The sequence below is a fragment of the Natator depressus genome, chromosome 10, assembly GCF_965152275.1.
Source record: "Natator depressus isolate rNatDep1 chromosome 10, rNatDep2.hap1, whole genome shotgun sequence".
Classification (NCBI taxonomy): domain Eukaryota; kingdom Metazoa; phylum Chordata; order Testudines; family Cheloniidae; genus Natator; species Natator depressus.
In genome coordinates, this window is record NC_134243.1 from 31,886,266 (window position 1) to 31,906,477 (window position 20,212).

Below are 20,212 nucleotides of genomic sequence, written 5' to 3' on the forward strand. Positions count from 1 at the left end.
GGAGATAAACAAGTAAAGGAAAGAGCAGCTCGAACAAAATAATTAGCAATTTCTCCAATAGGCAATTCTTGGTAAACTGATGAGAGATTTAGGGTTTTCCCACAAAATTACCAGTGTCTAGTTTTTTTGCCCACCCACAACAATGTACATTTTACCCACTCCTCCTATTATGTCAGCAGGTCCTGCAGGACCCCAGTCCCGCCACGCGGGGCTCTAAGTGCAGGTAGCAACCTGCAGGAAGTGTCACTGCAGAAGGGCCCTGGAGAAACGGTGAGCTAAGCTAGGGCCTTAGGAGACAGGGCCACAGAACGCAAGGAAGCGGATTGGGCTAAGGCAGGGGCTGGGAGGGAGCGGGTGTGGAGCCAGCCCGTGGGCAGAGGGAGCTGCTGCAGGTGGAACGGGGAGAGGGCAGTCTTTCCATGGGATTATCCTTCTGATTGCTCTAGGCCCAAGAATCCTGGTGCTGAGTCACCGGAGGTACAGGGAGGAAGGGGTTGGAGTCACAGGACTGCTTGGGTTACAGAGCCCATGCTGTGGGCCTGAGTTGGGGGTATGGGGTGTTTCTGGCACCCGTCTTGGCTGTGAAGGTAGAACTTGGGTAATGAGCTCCCAGTGTGAAGCAGCACAAGGGCAGCTGATCATCCACCCCAAGCCCCGGGCTTTTTCAGAGTCTCTGCTTCAGTGGTTGTAGGCTGAGTTTGGGGGCAGGAGTGAAGTACTCTGGGTGCTGAGACAGGCACCTGCTGCCAGGGATGAAGCCATGTCACTCACTGGCAGACTAATTTGAGCTCCCCACTCTTCTGTCCATTGTTTAAGCGGGGAGACTAGAGCTGCACCCAGTGCTCCTGGGACACTGCTATTTACACAGCCTGCCTTAACCTCAGCCCCTGCCCCAGGCCCCTCTATGCAGGCATAGCTTGGACTGAAATGGCCTTTTACTGCAATGGCAGATCCAGCATGGTGCTGGTCATTACACTTGCCCCCCGTCTCCCTGCATCTGAGACTGCTTGTTAGGCACCCAGCTGCTGATTCCATTTTCTCAAGTGCATCATCTCACACTTAATACTTAACATCAGTGCAAAATCCTCAGTGTCCAGCCCCCTGGGGCAGGTTTCATCTTTTCCTGGGTATTTTCTTCTGCTGCGTGTTACGCGCAGCTGGGATCAGCAGAGTTCATGAGCTCCCTCACAAAACCAACAACAAATCATTTGTTTTCACATCACAATGAGTAGAAATAAAAGCAACCAAGGGTTCAGTAATGAACTGAGCGAAACCGAAAAGTGACTTTTATTAGCAGCATAAAAGGAGACCTGCAAAGGGAAAAAATTGTGCTTATGCCCCTTTGGGGCTTTGAATTTAGCATCTATTGAGCTTCATGACTGATTCACATTCTGGAGACAGGAAGCCCTCGTTATTGACAACACTCCTGGCCCCTTCAGTGAACGTGTGAATGCTAACGTAGATCCACCGAGGTGTCCTCCAGGGTGCCTGAGCTATCTAAGGCTGCGTCTACTTACTGAAGTTGCCTGGGATCAGTTAAACCAATTTAAGAGCATCCACAACTGGGGATATAACTGGATCTGTTTTGATCTGGTGCAATGGGTGTGTTTAGAGAAGATCTAGAAGGAAAAAACAAGTGAGAAAACACCCCAGCTCTTTATCACAAGCAGCTCAAAGGGCACATGCACCCAGTCCTGTTAAAGTCCTTGGCCAGGTCCCCTGAAGAACTGGCAAGGCAGGCTAAATTCCACTGCTATTGGGAAAGGAGAGGAACGCTCGTTTTCCAGTTATAGTCACACAGTCACATGACGTGCTCCTGATGCGGCTGTGGAGCAAGCCTAGCCCAGATGGTTGGTGTCCCTATTTTATACAGCAGCTTCAGTGCGTCACAGTGCTTGAACAGATGACATGGTCCTTGGCATCACTTCATTTCAGTGCACGGTCAAACAAGACTAACTCCACAAACTGAAGGGGGGGAGTTTACTACTTAAACTACATCCAACACATGACAAGCTGCTCTACTCTGAAGTGTCATCAGAGCAATTTTCCTCCTTCCAGATAAGGGGGGGAGGGCCTGTTTCAGGACACGTTTTACAACTTCCCATCATTCTGTCAAACCCAATTCTGCATGTTCTGAGCTCAGGGCTCAGCCACGCTGGTTCCTTAAAGACAGCAGCAGAAGCAGAGCACTGTTTACAAACAATGCAAAAGAGGTTTATTGAATCATCGCAGACCACGCCCAGTACAGCAACATTTGCAATAAATTAGAGAACCAAACCTATCATCCTAGTGCTAGAAAATACACTGTTCACACACGCAATGATTTCTGCTAGTAGCGCCCAGCAGAGTTACTGAATCAAGTCACAATTAAACCATTCCTTCAGTACTGCAAAAACAATGACACGGGAAAAGCAGCTGGAAAGAAACTCTTGCATCATTACGAGGGTGTTAGCTTGGCACTGACATTGCTAACAGGAGAACCTGGATTTCCAAGTTATCAGGGAACGTGTTAACAGCGGAACTTAAAGCCAGAAAAGTCTCCCGAGGCTGAGACGCCGGCTCTCCTGAGGCAATGTTCAGAGTGCCTGCCTGAAAGGGTTGCGTCTGAGTAGGGGTCAGGAAGGAAGAGGAAAAACCTCAAACAGCAAAAATCATTAATGCACAATGCAATCCTGATGCACAGACCACGTCCCCTGCAGCCTTGTTCCTTTCGAGGAGGTTCAGCGAGATACAATCTGCAGCTGATATATATCAGTCCAACAGGCATGCAGGCTGCAGGGTTATCGTTTGCCCACGGCACAGTGCAACCCGCACGGCCAAGTTTCCCGAAGCTCAGCTTGGGCCATCAGTGAGTGGGTTACTGGCAAGCTGAACCTGCTATCCTCACTGACAGCCGCTCAGTGCCACCAGCAGGGTGCAGGTGAGAATCACAACTGTGCGGTAAGGCACAACCAAGGGATTTGCAGGGCCATTGGGTCTCAAGTCATTCACATGCCAAGCAAGAGGCAGGCTCCCGAAGGGTAGGCAAATCATGGGAACCTGAGCTAGAGCAAAGACACAAGACTGGGCTCTGCTTCCAGCACTCAGACCATTCAAAAGACCACGTTAGGGAGAAGGGGAATTCATAGAATCTCAGGGTTGGAAGGGACCTCAGGTCGTCATCTAGTCCAACCCCCTGCTCAAAGCAGGACCAACCCCAACTAAATTTCGAGAGAGAAGCCAAGGGAATCCGTGGCACAACACACAATGCAGCCTGCAGTCCCAGTGGAGAACGCTCTGGAGAGGAGCCCTCCCCAGACATGAGGAGCAGGGAGCTGAGGCATCATCCCACTGACTGCACGTTCTGGGGGCATCCACAGAGCAGGACACTGCCCAGTGCACCTTAGAGCAGGGCAGCTGCACCAAGCTGCCATGGTGGGAGACTCGGTTCCGATGATGGCTAGCTGTGCTCTCACCACTAATTTGCTCCAGTAAAGCAGCTCCATTCCAGCGGTGAGGGCACTGAGCGTAACACTCCACAACTGTATAATTTCACAAAGGGGTGGAGGGTTGTGCAATGGGGACCCCGGCCACCTTAGAAGCAGAAGTGCAAGGTCAAACAGTTGGTTGCTACACCAGCAAACCCTAGCAGTAGATGCTGCAGTTAATTTTGCCCGGAGTTTTTCCCTAGGGCCTGGCTCTGAGTAACTGAGGAGCCAGGTGCTGCCAAGTCAGATGCTCGGGGCGTGGTGCCCAGCAGCAGTTGAAGTCGCAGTGCAGTATGTGCTGGCGGAGGAAGCTGACACAAGCAGCTTCGCTGTCCTGCACAGCCTCCTCTCCAGCATCAATCACACCCTGCAGTGTTCCTACGCGTGGCCTTGACTCAGACCAAAGGGAGGCGAGCACTTAGCCCCACCTCACATCCTGGGGGATTATCGCCTGCCCTTAGCGTGAGAAAGCCTTGTCCGTGCCCGCTGGGGATCAGCTCCCCAATTCCACGGGCGCCACACACTCCTCCCGAGGCCTCGCAGGTCCTGCTCTCTCCACAGATGAGCGATGCGCCCACTCCAACCCGCCAGCCCTCTGAGTGTCCCCCGGAGCACCCAGCCCTGCTCCACTGGACACAGGCAGAATTCACAGATTCGCTGCTCCCAAAGAACCAGGACCTCAGCTTAGCAGTCACCCCACAAGCATGCAGCACAGAGCTCCAAGGAGCTGTGACGACTGGGGCAGTGACAGGGCACTTCTGGGCACTGAGCTGTGCCTGCGCTCTGCCTGGCCCCCAGGGCATTTCACCCTGGAGCATGGTGCCCCAGGGCATGCCAAGGGAGGCCCCAAAAGGAGACACCCCACCAGTTCTGCCCCCCCACTGCAACCTCAGTACAGAGCGACAGCAAACGGATATGACCACACTGCAATGGCAGCACCCAAGTGTCCTACCCGCCACACGGCTGCTAGCACTGAGAGGGGCAGCATTACCCAGCGATTAGAGCAGCAGATCAGGAGTCTGGGCTTTGCAGAGTTCTCCCGCCAGCCCTTTCCCAAAGAGGCCTTGTGTGACCTTGGCCAGACACTGCACAGCCTGTCTCCATGTTCCCCTCGCTCAGTGAGGTAGCAGTGCTCAGAGGACTCTCCTCGCAGGGGTCGTGAGGCTGAATTAATGTCTGACGAGCAGCACACACCCTGGGAACAGCTGGCTGGCCTCCTCCTGGCAAGGAACACGGGCAGCTCCACTCTGAAAAGCGCCTACAAACAGCCCTGCGGGTCCCAAGTACACTCGATCTGCCCAGCCGATGAGCAGAGAGCACGTGCTAGCACCACAGGGACTGGGTAGCCAGGCAGGGGATTGTTATGGCTCTTGCATCATCTACAACTGGAACTTCATTCGCAATTCTGTTCCTGATGAGTGAACCAGCTGCGGCAGGGCCAATGGGGGAAAAGCAGCCCATGCTTCTCTCAGCCAGTAGTAGGCAGCAGCTCTGCACCTCGGTACGCAGCAGGAGCAGCAGGCTTGGAAAATGAGGAACTGCAGTTTATACAGACACCTTTTCAGAGTAGAACTGCACTTTAGTCTGTGGCTCTCCTGGGCCAGAGAATATCTGCCATATCCAATATACCAGCCATTGCATGCCCCACTAGACTCACTCAGTACCCATCTCACCACATTATCCCTGAGCAGCACTCGGGTATTCCATTGAGACACCAAACACGCCATGTCCACGCCACTCTTTGGAAAAGGCAAAAATTCCTATTCAGGAGAGCCCATCTGTCTGACTGGGCAAAAGGAAAAGAAAATCCAATACCGCACGCACACGTGCGCGCACACACACTCCCTCCCTCCTCATCTTGCTCTCACCCAGATGCACATGCCTTCCCTCACTGCAAACACCAAGGTGAGAGTAATCAACTGAGGCCTCCCTCCAGCACCCAGACATGCCCTCCCTGGGTCCTAGTTTGGGGTGTGTTGGGAAGGTGGCCCTGGCGGAGGTACGCCCTGCAGCGCAGCAGGTATTGTGTGATTTAGAAAGGGAAAGAGGCAGATCTTCTGGAAGTGATGGCACTTCAGAGACAGCCAGGGACCGAAGCCCCATCAGCTCAGAGGCTGGCTGCGCTGGCAGCCACCTGTGCAGGATTTGGGGTGCCCAAGCCCTGCGGGCTCACAGGTGGATTTGCTGTGGCTGGTTTCTCAGCAGCCAGCCTTTGGCTTGTGGATCAAGAACAGCAGCTTCCCACACGAGTTCGTGATATGGGTTTAATGAGTCCATTGCTGGAGGAGAGTGCTGAGATGGCTCTCTGGGGTCTCCCAGGGAGCTCACATTTGGCTGCTGAATCGCATCCTGAAGAAGCGGTCCCTGATGTACTGCTCACTGTCCCCCGCCACCTGGCTCAGCCAGGTCACCCTACTGCCAGCGATGTCCTCTTTCAGCTTTCGCTTGGCGACAGACACCCAGCCTGGCCCCTCGCTGCTCTGCGGCCCAGTCAGCAACACGTAGCAGGCATGCCGGCTCCGCTCAAACAGCACCGCTGGAACAGAGAGAAGGGGGTTACAGCCAGACCCCTGCCCGGGACAAGGGCAGATCAGAGCGCTGCAGCCAACCGAGACCCCGCAGGCTCTGTGAGAGACGACAGTGCGAAGGGCCAGCTGCCACAGCCAGCGTCTCCACTGGAGGGGCCCAGGGAGCAGCACTTACCGTCGAAGGCAGCTATTCGGTCTGGGCTATTGTTCAGCTCCAAGAGAACATTGGGATAGGATGGATGGAACAGATACAGATTCTGGAGAGCCACTTTGGAGCCCTGAAACAAACAGGAGGCATCAAGGCGGGGGAGCACATCACCCTGCCCAGTTGGGCAGAAGCCACACTCAAAACACTCACCTGGCTTTGGGGAAATAAGCCAGGTTTTGCCCAACTCTGCTAGTTTGTGCCAGATGGCACCAAACGTGAGAGCTGGGCGGCAGACATTACCAGTCCAGCCTGGTCAGACGAGGCCCATCAGTACCAGAGCTGGGTTTATTCACTGGTCTGTAACGCCCCCGTCTGTTTCTCATAACATTCCTGAATGCCCCAGGTGCCCATCAGCCACACACAGGCAACAGAGAGGGAGAGGGTTCAGGAAGACGTACCCAGCGGTCATGGGGAAAACACTTAGCAAGTCTGCACACAACAATCAGGCTGATGATGACAAAGGTCCGAGAACGAGCAGCGTCATCACTGCCCCTCACTCAGCTCTCACAGACCCTCCCCTGGCTGGTTCCCAGCACCAAGAGGCTGACCTGCCAGCTGACTTTCCCCATCCAAGTCGCTGTATGCCACGGCCAGACAGACAATGCTTGAGGGGCACCAGAGAATCCACGGCCTCAAAACAAGTTCTATAGGGGCATTTGCTGTAAGTATGAAAAATCAAAGCTAACCCTCCACTGGGAGCTCCAGCACCTGCAATTTTCTAACCGCTTGGTAAAGACACGTGCAGACACTAAGGCACCAAGTCTTCCAGGTCGCCATCTCCTCCTGCCGGATGAGCTGAGCTGCCCCCCGCTTACCAGCCCCATCCACAGCACACCAAAACACTTGCCTGCCAGGCTTTCAAGAGCCAGGCTGTGAATGAGTAAACTCGGGGGCGGGGGGGGGGGGGTGTTGATGTGGATTCAGCCCACGTCATCACAGGAGGGGAGTAGACTGTGATACTGACCAAGGGTACTGGGCCACACATGAGCAGAGGAGAGCCTGGAGGGACGTGTCCAGGCACATGTGTGCGCACAGTACAGGAAGGGCAAAGTGCTTCCCCGGGGCTAGCAGATTTCAGAGTGTGCGTGTGTGTATGGGGGGGGGCAGGGGGTGGCTGAGGGGGTGTCCTGCAAATTCCGGTTCAAAATCAGAGTGAGCCTAAGGGGCTGCCCTCACCGTTTCATTGGCCTCTGCCTGGTACTCTCCCCAGAAGAGGAACGTGGACCGGTGATCTGCAGTGTTGAGTGTGGCTGGCCTTGGACTCCCTGCTCTTGAATTCAGCTCCAGCTCCCAGTGGACTGCTCCAGAGCCACCCTCAACAATCATGATCTGGCAGAGAAGAAAGACCAGAGCTTACCCTGAAGCATGCAGCACACAGAGAGTCAGGGGCCCAGCTCCACACCTCCCTGAGGGAACAGTGCTTGGCTACATGGGGAAATCAGATCAGGGCACGCTAGCTGAACCCAGACTCCACGGAATGAGCTGCCATTTGGAACCTGTGCTCTAGTTCCTCCTCAGAGCTCTACAATTTTCCATTGCTTCAATCCAAGGCTCCTCTGACTTTCTCAGCACCTATCCTTGGTATTTGCTCTCTCTCCAATTTGGGGGATGATCACAGCTGAAATGGACACCATGGAAACATGCATGATGCAGCCACGAAGGGGGTACCTAGGGGCCTTTATGTGTAGTTAGCCATGTCAATGCAGAGTCACATCTAGAGGTGCTCGGAGAAATCAGACCCAGAGCTCTGCCTTTGGATTCACCTGTCATTTATGGTTAGTTACTTGCAGGAGGGAAGAACTCCACACACTGTCTCGGCTGACAAAGGAACCTCCTGGAGAAAGAGCTGCACATCTCAGCAAAGGTCTTTGACACCTATCAAGAGAGCCAGCTCCCCTCCGCCCAGTGCAGGGCTAACTCCTTGTGCACATGGTATTCGAGCCCAACCAAACACAGACCGTAGCCAGCAAGTGAGCAAGGAACGGGGGATCAAAGCAAAGAGCTTTCAAACCTTCTTCCTGTTGGGTCCAACTCCACTTTCAAGGACTATGTGGAGAACGTCAGGTGTGTAGTAACCTAACACTGGCTCGCTGCAAGAGAGACAGGAGGAGAAGGGGACTGAGACAAGGTACCAAGCAGCCAGGGAACAGGTGTCTCAGGCCCAGTGCCTGTTTGTCTAGAGCAGCCTGTACCCAGCCCACACCCAGCCTGGTGAGAGACTCAACTGATCCCACAATGGCTCAGCATTTGACATTATTAACTGGAAGAGCTGGGGGTCAGACCCCTTTTTTTCCCTAGGCTGAAAGTTCTGCCGAAGCAGCACCCAGGTCCTACTTCTTCCCTGAGACAACAGGAACTTCAACCCCTGAGGCACAGGTAACCAGGCTGGGGCACAGAAAGGGGAGGTTCATGTAGTCAGCACTGGCCTTCAGAGAAGATGTAGGATTACCACCCCTCCATGGCACATAAGGTAATAAGCAGGCCAAGTTTCTACCCACTCATATGGCTACAGTATTTGGGTTGGGGGTTGGAGCCAGGCTATTGGGGAGGGGGTTTGCAGCGGAAAAAGACACACACTACGTACCATGACCTTCTCTGCCCTCACTCCCTGCTGTGGCTCCCAGGGAGAGACAGTCTTGGAAGAACCACAACACAGCCCCCCACTCCACGAATTGCAGCCATGTCCGTAGGAAATAGACTGATTGAATGAGGCTCCCCATTCACCCTCCCTAGAATCAAGGCAGGGCGTCAAGCTCTCCCCTTTGTGAAGGGATACTAGATCATATGAAACATGCACTTTACACGAAGGAGGGGCTGTTTATCCCTGGAACTCAAGTGTCATTGGGCAAACTCTTGGAAAGGAGCATCTCTCTCCTGCAATGGCAGCATTACCTCAAGATGTGGGAGGCGTTGACTGTCCACAGGGAGTTAAGAGTTTGTCCATCGAGAAGCTCAGCCATGTCTGACTTCACAACCAAGATATTCTCCCCCGATTTCCCGGGAACCTTCACCAGGTAATGAATGTCTCCAGAGCTGAACAAGGAGAGGCCAAGACAAGGAACTAGTGAGATTTCCTACCTGAGAATACCACTTTATTCTTAGCATGCCCGATGCAGAAATCAAAGGCTATCATCCCGCCAGGAAAAGGAAAGGTAAACAAGACCATGCGCCAGGCCAAATGTCTCTGCTGAAGCCAACATTTGGGGAGGAGAAGTTGCAGGTTGCCAGCTCTCCCCATCCAACTGGGCACTCTCCCTTCACAGAGCGCAGCTCCCTTGGGTGCCACATGTAAGAGAAGTAAAGCATTCACTCTCCCTGCACTCCAGGTGGCTGTATGAGGAAAGCACTCTGGACTTGTGCCCTTTGTTTCTTTATAACTGACGGATCACTGCAACCTGGAAGTGCTCCCCTCCCTCTCTGGGGAATAAAGAGATTTCCCTGACTGGTCACTGCATTAGAAATTCAGGTGCTGTCTAGTGAGTGAGTGACCAAACAAACATGTTCTGGAAAATTCCCTTATCCCCTGCAGTTACACACGATTCCGGTACCTACCAATCTCCCGCACTCCCTGATCTCTGCCCTCATGCTTTAGCCATATCCAAACCCACAGCCAGGTCAGTAGTCTAGGGGAGAGTTAAGGTTGTGTGGCTCGTGTGGAAACGCGTTTGGGTGTGCAGGGTTTAACTAGCTGTTGGAACTGAAAGGATGTCTGTAGTGGAGCTGAGGTGTCAGAGCGCGTGGGGGGGAGCAGGAGAGTTTGCATTACTGTGGATTTGAAAGTTCGTTTAACTGGCGATGGTCTCATTTTGAGAGATTGCACAGACTGGGACTGTGCTGTACCCACAATGCAGTTGGCTGTTCAAGACCGTGCGCACACATGCACGCATTCCGGTTTGTACTGATGGTTTTAGTCTAAACGAATTTGAACTGGAAGTCTCCAAAGCCTAAAACTTGGCAGAAATCATAGAAATAAAACATGGAGGAGACATTACACAATCCGGTCCATCTCCCTGGGGCCAACACAGGACTGGGACGTGCAGGGCATTTGATCTGTCCCGATTGTTGGGCGTCCCCCACGCCTTCCCTCTGGGGAGGATTCCACAATCCAATAGATCTTGCTGCCAGGAAGTTTTTCCTGCTATTTAGCCTCAATCCATGCTCTCAAATTCATCCCTTTCCCCCTAATTCTAACCCCTGTGTGCCACACTCACTACTTCCTCTCTGTCTTTGGTGTCTTCCCCCAACCAATATAGAAGCAGAATTACATCCTCTCCGCTTTGTTGTCACTTACTGAGTCAGTTCCCCCAGCCCTCTCCTCACTGTTTGGCACTGGAACATGCTCCTGGACAAGCCAAGAGCAACACCGTGAAGCGGATCTTAGAGACAGCTAAACCACACTGCTGCATGCTTCAGTCAGTGGACCAGAGGCCCCATGTATAAATCACAAGGTCAGGAGGATGCAATGCTGCTACCTGAGAAGAGGTATGTGATGTGTGGGGCTCTCGAACTTCTTCTCCCACTGAGAATCTTGCTTCAGGCTGGTGAGTTTACTTTCCATTCCACTTGCCATGCTGTAGAGATCCTTCAAGGAGTAGCCATAAAGAGAATTTACTGTGCAAACAAAGAGAAATCAGGATGACGGAGGAAGCTTACCTTGACCATTGTGCTAAACTGTGCAAATGAGGCCTTCTCTCCTGTCCTTTCCGCTCAGAAATTGTGCGTCAGATCCTTAGGGAAGCACAGACTAACTTAGCAACCTGCCCTACACTCACTTGGCATTACCTGTGTTTCGAACTTACATTTCAATGCACTGTCCAAAGAACATGTAAAGAGCACACTGTGAGTTCACAAGATGAGCTCTTATTTTCAGTAGAGGGCTCCTTCTGTTGCTTTATCTTGAATGTCATTTCAGAACCTGGAAGCTAGTCTTGCAAGAATGTGAAATACTGTACGACAAGCTGGAAGAGTATTTACGCATTTCAAAGTGATGGTCACTTCTCCGTACTGGGAGCATATTTAGCGTTCAACCAGCAAGAGGCCTTACCAGTATTGAAGAGAACATAGTAGGAGCCAGTCTTAGTCACATGCATAAGATAACCAGGCCTTGCGCCCAGACTCAGTCTGCCACTGGTTCCAATCTGCTCACCGTTCTTCCCCGAATAGATGAAACTTTTAGTCTACAGAGAAAAGGAAAACCCTAAGAATAAATACTTATTAACACTACTGCTGCAGGTTAGCATTCTCCTGCTGCTGCAGCCCAAACCCTTGGGGAGGCTGATGGCGTGAGATGGAAAGGTGGCTGCCTGGGCACAGCTTGCACTGTGGCTCACCCATCTGTGTGGAGCCTTCTCCACACATCAGAAGACACTTTACATGCCTTGGATCACTTTTTGCTGTTGACTTAAGACAGGGGTTTTCAAACTGAGCTCTTGTCAGGGGGTACGCGTGATCCTGTGATGGCGAACTACACATTTTATTTAGCAAGACTTTGCAATCTAATCATAGGTATACTACGACCCAATTCTAGATAAGGGTATGCGGTAGACTCCATTATTTGGAAAGGGGTATGTAGCCTTAAAACAGTCTGAAAAACCACTGACTTTAGACAATGCAATTCACAACACACAAACAATTCGCCACAAACCCATCTGGCCACTAGGTGTCACTGTCTGGCATGAGCCTCAATCTTTTTGTTGTGCATAATTAACCATAGGGCAAGGTTAGGCCTATTAACAGTAACAAAGGTGACTGTAGAACAACTGCTTGTGCGTTTTTGCTGTTGTATTAGGTAACAGGGAAATTTAGCTTTACAGGATGCTTATCTTACCCACGGCAGCAGAGTGGCTGGCTAGGTCTCGCCTCACTGGTTTATTGAGGGAGGCTGTCTAGGACACCGGCTTTCCTCTTTCCTCTTTCTGAACAATGCCAGCTGAGCTCTAACATCCGTTTGGCCAGAAAGAAGAGCAGAAGGCACTCAGAGCAGCACCTCAGCAAACCTGACACCCGGAATCAGCAGACTATGGGCACCCTAAACCAAGCTCCCACTAAGGCTAGCTCTATAAAACGGTAGTGCCAAAGAGAATGAAGAGCCCAACCTGCTCCCACTAAAGTCAATGGCAGGACTCTAGTTGTTCGAGCAGGAAACCTGTTGACCAGACAGGAACTTTTCGAGAACCAAGCTGGAGCAGACACCAAGCACTCTAGAAATGCTTCAAGCAGAACACTACACAGGGAGCCAAATGGGGTCAGATTCATATGACTAGCCAACAACCACAGCTAGCAGAGCCAGCAGGTGAGATCTCCTGCATGGAGAGGGGCAGGGGAGGGCCTCTGAAGGCAGTATGTGGGTGACTGGGATGGGTAGGGACATAGAGGACAAAAAGGGGGGAAGAAACAAACAGGTGAGGGAGAGGAAGAGGAAAGCTGGGAGGTGGAGTGGGATCCAAAGGAGCCTCCCACTGAAGGTGTGAATGGGTGGGTGAGGTATGGTTTGATCTTGCTGGAGAGATTGACATATGAACTGGGAAGGGCGGTGAGCTGGGGAAAAGAAGGTTTGAAGTAGCTGGCACTCGGAGAGTTAGCTGAGGATGTTGATTACTGTAAGGGGACTTAAGAACTTGATTTTCAGAGGGAATGACATGGAAACTCATGACTGACTCACCTCCCCTAGACACCTATCCCAAGGTCCCCAGACAGAACAATAAACTTCCCAGTTGTTCCCAATCTCCCAGGCTGGGGAGGATAGGGAAGGTGTGGGGTTGGGGGGGGCAGAACCTATAGTTCAACAGGTCATAAGTTTCTATCCATTGTGGAGAGTTCAGTTCTCATAGATTCCTACATTCCAAGGCCAGAAACAAATCATTGTGATCTTCTAGTCTGGCCTCCTGCGTACCAAAGGCCAGAGAACTTCCCCACAATAATTCCTAGAGCAGATCTTTTGGAAACACATCCAGTCTTGATTTAAAAATTGTCAATGATGGAGAATCCACCACGACCCTTGGCATGATCTCATGGTCATTTGTGAAGCTCTTGAGCACTCATACCCTATCAGTCCTCAAGGATAGTAACGGCCAACACCATGTACACACTGGATTGGACATATGGCAGAAATGTCCATGACTTGCTCCTCACTGTTCAGTTTAATACACAAATCAACTATTACAGGTGAGAAGCGAATACATGCAGATGGCTGCCTGGCACAAATATGCATAGAAACAGACACAAAGCATAATGAAGAGCTTATGGCAGCACAAACTGTACTCCCTCTATTTGAGATTAAGATCTCAACAAGTACTGTATTCACAGCCCTAGCCCCAAGGGCTTGTCAGGAAAATGGCCATTTAAACATCCACCCACCCAGCTCCTGGAGCCGATAAACTCCCCCACCCGTAGCCTGACTCTGCTGCCACTCTCAGGAAAGCCAGTAGATAGACCTTTCTGCTAATCACAATACTATCACTTTCAATCTCAACTGTACTTAGCAACAGAATCAATCCACTTAAAATAATGCTGAAATAAAAAGAAAACGGTACACAGTTCAAGCATAGAAGTTTCTGGTTATCAGGGAATAAGGTACAGATTATCAAGGGGTGCAAAATTTGGTTAGGAGCTGGTGGCGTAAGGAATACATAATCTGCAATCTTCCTGATTGGGGGTAAAAGTTTAACCGGTCAAAGTACAGACATTGAGATATAGGGGTATGTTGTCCATATAATGGCTATGTTCAGGTGTGGAGTATAATGAGCGGATACGATGATGGGGATGGATCTACCCTCATTTGGTGGGATATAATGTTCAGTGAGTTTATGGTTCCAGTTCATACGGTCCAATGGAAAAAGCCTCTCAGTCCCTTTCCCATAGTGGATGCATGATGTCGTACTGGCTCACACCTCCTGGTACTGTCGGTGGCCGGTGATGTGTTCGATGTAGATGTCCCTGGACCATCGGATGGTGTCCGAGGTACTACTCCAAAACTGGTTTCTTCCAAGCTGTAAAACTTAACATGAGGCTGCCCATACAGTGAGCTAAGGCCCATCTTCCATACTAAGGCCACGGATTCTTTTATCTGAGATGTGGCAGAACCCCAGCCCAGTGCTCCATCAGAAGGGTCAGAGGAGGGTTCACAATGGCTAAAGAAGTTGAACAGGATAAAGAAAACCTCAAACCCCTGACAAGGCTTTGCAGAACGTGGAACGCGTTCAAACATTTTTTGGCTGCTTTATCTATAAGTTGTGAGATAAGAAGACGACACAAGTAGCGAGGGGAACGCATGAGAGGGAATAAAAAACAGAGGAGATGCAGGAGTAAGAAGAGGCGGTGGAATTTCTGATGACCGCGGCAACAGATCAAAGCTACTGAGCTGCTCCAGTATTCTGTGTCTCTGAGAATGCAGGGCTCCCACATCCCCAGTGTTGTCCAGTTAAAGAGGGACACGTACAGTTAAAGTGGTACCACCTTCACAGTGTGGACAGCTATATTGGTATAAAAAGGTGCTTTTGAGGGGTATAGCTATTCCTGTTTGGGAAGGGAATAAGCTCTCTGGTATTAGTCACCTTTATACCAATATAACTGTGTCCACACTACGGGCTGTTCCAGTGTAGCTCTGTTGATAAAATCATCCCCCTAATTGACACAATGATACCAGTACAAACACTGTGTAAAATACAGGCCTTGGTCAAATCTCAGGTATGAAGGGGACATCATCAGCTTAATAATCACAGTTCTGAAAAGCAAAAATCTTCAATTTACCTTCTCTACAGTGCTTTACAGGACCCAAGCAGGACATTTCAGAACCTGATTTCCTGGTGCTGTTTGCATTTCTCTCAGCCTGGGCAAACAGACCAGGCCAGGCAATTGCACTCTTGTTCACCATCAAGGGGGCAAGGTACCATGGCTGGGCTGCAAACTCAGCAGGGGAATATTTACACCAAAATATGGTTTTCACTGGGATTTATATTTTTAGATCAGTGAAATATTTCTATTCATTTGAGGGAGCGGTAAAACTTTATTGGTCCAAAAGCAGCAAGACAATGTCCCTTCTGGGTGGGGCAGGGGAGGGGGAGGGGAAGGGGACCTGCCCTACTGAAACATGCTGGTCTCACAGAGGCCCCCAGGGGGTACTTCCCGTTTTAGAACGCTCCTGTCACACCTAGCAGCATGTGCAAAGGGTCTATCATGGCTCAAAGTGATGATTGTATGTACCTCATCTCCTGCAGTGATAAAGATCATCACGTCCTGAACACCGTCCCCATCCACATCTGGTATCTTTAATAAGGGAGTCATCACGGTATAATTAGCTCCAAAACTGTTAAACTGCCTCCATCGAACTTCCCCTGAAAAACACAGTTATTCCTGTTATGAGAAACATTTGCTCAAAATATACAAAACATTTGCTCAGAATATTGTTTAGTGGCTCTGTGGGACTAAGGAACAATTTGTCATTACTGTTCTCTGAGATACCCCACAGCCTGATAGCCCATCCTGCATCATCACCTAGCCCTGCACACTGGGGTGTCAGATTTGGCACTTCGTAGTTACGGGTCTTCTTCGCATTTCAATTATAAATTCAAATGTTCATGGGTTTTATTCACAGATGAAGCTCAAACCTAGCTTTCAGCTGGGGAGCCTGAAAGGAAAAGGCCTAAAATACAGCTGGCACTAAGATGTCTTTCCTAATTCTAAACAATGAACAAAAAAGTGTATGCTTGGCTGGGACTGGATCTCAAGTATTTTTGTGGGATCTGCTCTAGGAGAAAGATTTTTCTTTGACACTCTGAAGCTACTTCTGAGCAAACTCCAGATGGATGCATGAGCACATTACAGTATGCCACAGCTGAACTCCAGAGACACAGGGAAACTGGGAGAACCTCACCCCTACTGGGGACTGATGCCTGCTGATAACAGCTAACACCAGCCCAAAGCAGGTAACTGGCGTGAGGAGTTCCTTTTCATGACCTGTAAATTTGATATGATCTATTGAGGGAAGATCCTGTGTGATTTTTATCAGACACCTAAGACACTACATAGAAATCTAGATTTAAATGAATTAAACATAAGAGTGGCCATACTGGGTCAGACCAAAGGTCCATCTAGCCCAGAGTCCTGTCGGCCGACAGCGGCCAATGCCAGATGCCCCAGAGGGAATGAACATAAGAACATGTCATCAAATGATCCATCCTGTCGCCCATTCCCAGCTTCAGGCAAACAGAGGCTAGGGACACCATCCCTGCCCATCCTGGCTGATAGACCTATCCTCTGTGAACTTATCGAATCCTCCATGAACTTATCAAATTAAATTGAAGTAGTCTTCAGAAATTCCTTACTGATATCTTTGCTTCTGCACAGAAGTAGATCTGCCAACCTGGATGTTAGGGGACACACAATCACAACTGAAGATATAAACTATACATGCCCAACGACTTTTAAAATAATGAAACCTGTGTCAGCTTCTTACCCAATTTACCAAGATTCCTCATCAGACAATTTTTAAATCAAGACTGGATGTTTTTCTAAAAGATCTGCTCTAGGAATGATTGTGGGAAGTTCTCTGGCCTACAATATGCACATGATCACAGTGGTCCCTTCTGGCCTCGGAATCCATGACTCTCCCGTATCTGAGGAATGGACACAGAGCCTGTCTGATCACTCCTTTGCCAATTGTTTTTGTGTAAATGCAAGCTGTGATATTTTGATTTTATATTTATCATCCCATTTTACCAGCTCAGAAACAGCTAAAAGGGCTTTGCTTACATTGTCCAAATACAATTCAACCACCACACATATGCGGTTCCAGACAAAGGAATTTTACCCTTCCAGGAGTGCAGGGTAATCACTGGCTCGCTGTCATAATGGCAGCAGTGCTGAATAGCAAGGAAACTTTGTGCTGTCTGCAGCAATGCAGAGCAGGCTGCAGCCTATGACCTCAGTGGAACGCTCCCAAAGCTTTGACCCCAACATTAGAATTTGTTACTATCACAACAGATTTGGAATGGGAGGGTTCCTCTGAGGAGCGGAGGGTAGCGGAGAATTTTACCCCCACAGATAACAAGCAAACAGACAAGGGAGGGAAAGAATATAAGTTTTAGCTAGTGATACCCTGACTCCAAAGTTGCCTGAGGCTATGAAGGGAAGGCCAGGCTGATGCACCACATATTTAATTGCAGGTGGTTTTATTCTTTTCTGGGTAGACAGCGAAGTGAAGTTGGAGAAATGTGTCCCAGTGCCTCAAAATGGAGTCTGATTTAGCACAGACACAGGCTTGAGCAATGGTCATTTCAATCCAACACGAGGGAACTTTGGCGCTTTCATGCCCTTATTATGATCCTCATTAAGGATGAACACAGAATCTAATTACCTCCAGTCTTCTGCTCAGTTGAGGGAGAATTTCAATGGCGTCCAGAGACCTAGAGTACAACTGCACTTCCTTAGGGTTTTCAGAGTTAAGGCAAGTGGAAGGCAATGAAAAAAGAGATGGAAAATGACACATGCATATGCAGGAAATCTACAACAGAACGTACTATTTTGTCTGGGAAAAAATTGTGAGACTAAATCTTTGAGGCGGTGAAAGCTGAGTCTCGCCACTGATTTGAAAACAACCAGAGGAGGATGAAATGCGAGACTCTCCCTTCAGGATGGAGAGCTCCCAAGGCAACTATCTTAGAACAAAGATACCTGGGTAGTTAGGACTTTCGATAAACCACGAAGCAGGACTCTCGGGGGAAAAAACCTTGCCAAACGCTCTCCTGGATTTTACTCCTAGGTTAAGCTACCACTGTCCTTTGGTGGCTCTCTAGGATCACTGATTTGTAAAGGGATTACTGGGAAGGAGCTGTTTATTTCTTTGACTTCTAGGTCCCTGATAGGGTGGTGATGTTTGGAAGGCAAGCACTGCCCTGTTCCGAAATATATCCTATATGAGCTACCCATGAAATGAACTGCGAGCTTGACATGCTTCACAAAGAAGAAGCTGAAGATTTCCATTGCACCAAAGACCTGATGTGGAGAAGTGCTTACTGTATGGTATCAGGACAGAGCATCAAACGACTTACAAGTGGGCATTGCCATGCAGCCATCTGCAGGGGTGCTGGAACAATTTTTGTAGTGGGGGTGCTGAGAGCCAGTGTTATAAAAGAGTAATAGCAGGGCAGTTACAAAGTTAGTCATGCTAACTGTGTTTGCATATTATTGCCATTTCTCCCAGCCTTTTACTAAGCACAACAAAACAACCAATCAAACGAAAAAACCAAACACCGCCCTGCCCCCGACACACACACTCACACACACACACACACCCCCCACTCCCACCCCTCTTTGGGGACAGAGCCTGGCTCTTCATATGCCTTTGCACCAGCACCAAATACATTCAGGGCACTTCTGTAAGAGAGAATGACTGGCTCAGTGTTACCAGACATTTAGACCCTGGCTGAGTGACATTCTGGAGTAGGCAGGAGAGCTTTTTCTACATTTTGTAACGTACCCATATTGAAGCAGAACTGCCTTGACTACACAGGGATGTTAACGTGTCCTAAATTTTGCCATTGAGCAAGACCAGAGTTTACTTTGACCAGCTAACATATTAAAACTACAACTTGGCTTGTCCACATTAGGATCTTAAAATATATGGGCTGACACCATTTCTCCTAGTGAAGATAATGCTTAACAAGGAGGCAGCACTGTTTTCATGCTAGTCTTGCTCAATGGAAAAACACAGGACCTGAAAGCAACTAAACCAGGGGAGGGCAAACTACAGCCCAGATCCAGTTCATCAGGGTTTTCAATCTGGCCCACGGGATTGCCAGCCCCATGGTGCACTGGGGCTAAGGCAGACTCCCTGCCTGCCCTGGCCCCGCGTCACTCTTGGAAGCAGCCACCACCAGGTCCCTGCAGTCCAGGAACGGGGAGGGGTGCCCAGGAACGGGGAATCGCGGTCAATGGGAGCTTCGGGGGTGGTACCCCCAGGTGAGGGCAGCACGCAGCAGAGCCACCTGCCCCGCCCCCAGGAGCCATTGCCGGACATGCTGGCCACTTCTGCGAGTGGCACGGGGCCAGGGCAGGCAGGGAGCCTGCCTTAGCCCTGCTATGTGCCACTGCCACTCCAGAGCAGCTTGAGGTAAGCGGTGCTGGGCCGGTGCCTGCATCCCACACCCCAATGCCCTGCGTTGAGCCCCCTAAGCCCCTGTGTTGAGCCCCCAGGTGCACCCCAACCCCCTGCCCTGAGCCCCCTCCTGCACCCCACATCCCAACCCCTTGCCCTGAGCCCCTAACCCCCTACTGCACCCCAACCCTCTCCCGCACTTCGCACCCCCTGCCCTGAGCCCCCTGCTGCACCCAGCACCCGCCTGCACCCCAACCCCCTTGCCCTGATCCCCCTCCTGCACCCCAAAGCCATGCCCTGAGCCCCAATGCCCTGCCCCCCGCACCCCTCCTACACCCCAACCCCCGTGCCCTGAGCCCCAACACCCTGTCCCCCCGCACCCCTCCTACACCCCAACCCCTTGCCCTAAGCCCCTTCCTGCACACCGCACTCCCTTCCGCACCCCAACTCCCTGCCCCAGCCCTACATTCATGGCCCTGCATACAATTGCCCCATCCAGATGTGGACCTCATGCCAAAAAGTTTGCCCACCCCTGAACTAAACCCAAAAGGGGCATGTAAATAGCTTCCATTATGTCTACAGATAAAAGGAAACTGTGCTGAGAGATTTCTTTCAAGACAGAGGTTCTGCTGATTGACCGGTAGTTACCCTTCCTCAGTTGATAGGGAGGAGGGCCTTTTAACCTTCTGGGACTGTTTTCTACCCCACCCTTGCAGCTGTCTGTCCTGAGTTTATCACAGTATGTATCATTCTTGTATCTAAAACTAGAAATATGAAGTATTACTCTGAAGTCCTATTGTAATTATGCAAAGTGTGGGCCATTAATGGTGGTTTAGAACCTTAATGGCTCCCACTGACTAGGACAATTGGTTGGCTCTGTTTACTTGCAAGCCTTCCTGTGTTCCTGTTTCAGAGT

At 50.4% G+C, this 20,212-nt stretch overlaps 1 protein-coding gene across 2 annotated transcripts in view; it reads right to left on the bottom strand.

Annotated features, from left to right (window-relative positions):
- Positions 1-388: 388 nt before the first annotated feature.
- FAM234A (family with sequence similarity 234 member A) overlaps positions 389-20,212 on the bottom strand; it is a 58,960-nt gene continuing 39,136 nt past the window's right edge. For both annotated transcript variants that reach the window (XM_074965640.1, XM_074965641.1), the window contains exons 5-12: positions 15,405-15,535; positions 11,248-11,380; positions 10,676-10,814; positions 9,096-9,236; positions 8,215-8,293; positions 7,380-7,532; positions 6,171-6,273; positions 389-6,003 (exon numbers count right to left, since the gene is read on the bottom strand). In XM_074965640.1, the coding sequence (XP_074821741.1) occupies positions 5,792-6,003; positions 6,171-6,273; positions 7,380-7,532; positions 8,215-8,293; positions 9,096-9,236; positions 10,676-10,814; positions 11,248-11,380; positions 15,405-15,535 (1,091 nt within the window). In that variant the 3' untranslated portion in view covers positions 389-5,791. The remainder of the gene's footprint in view (positions 6,004-6,170; positions 6,274-7,379; positions 7,533-8,214; positions 8,294-9,095; positions 9,237-10,675; positions 10,815-11,247; positions 11,381-15,404; positions 15,536-20,212) is intronic.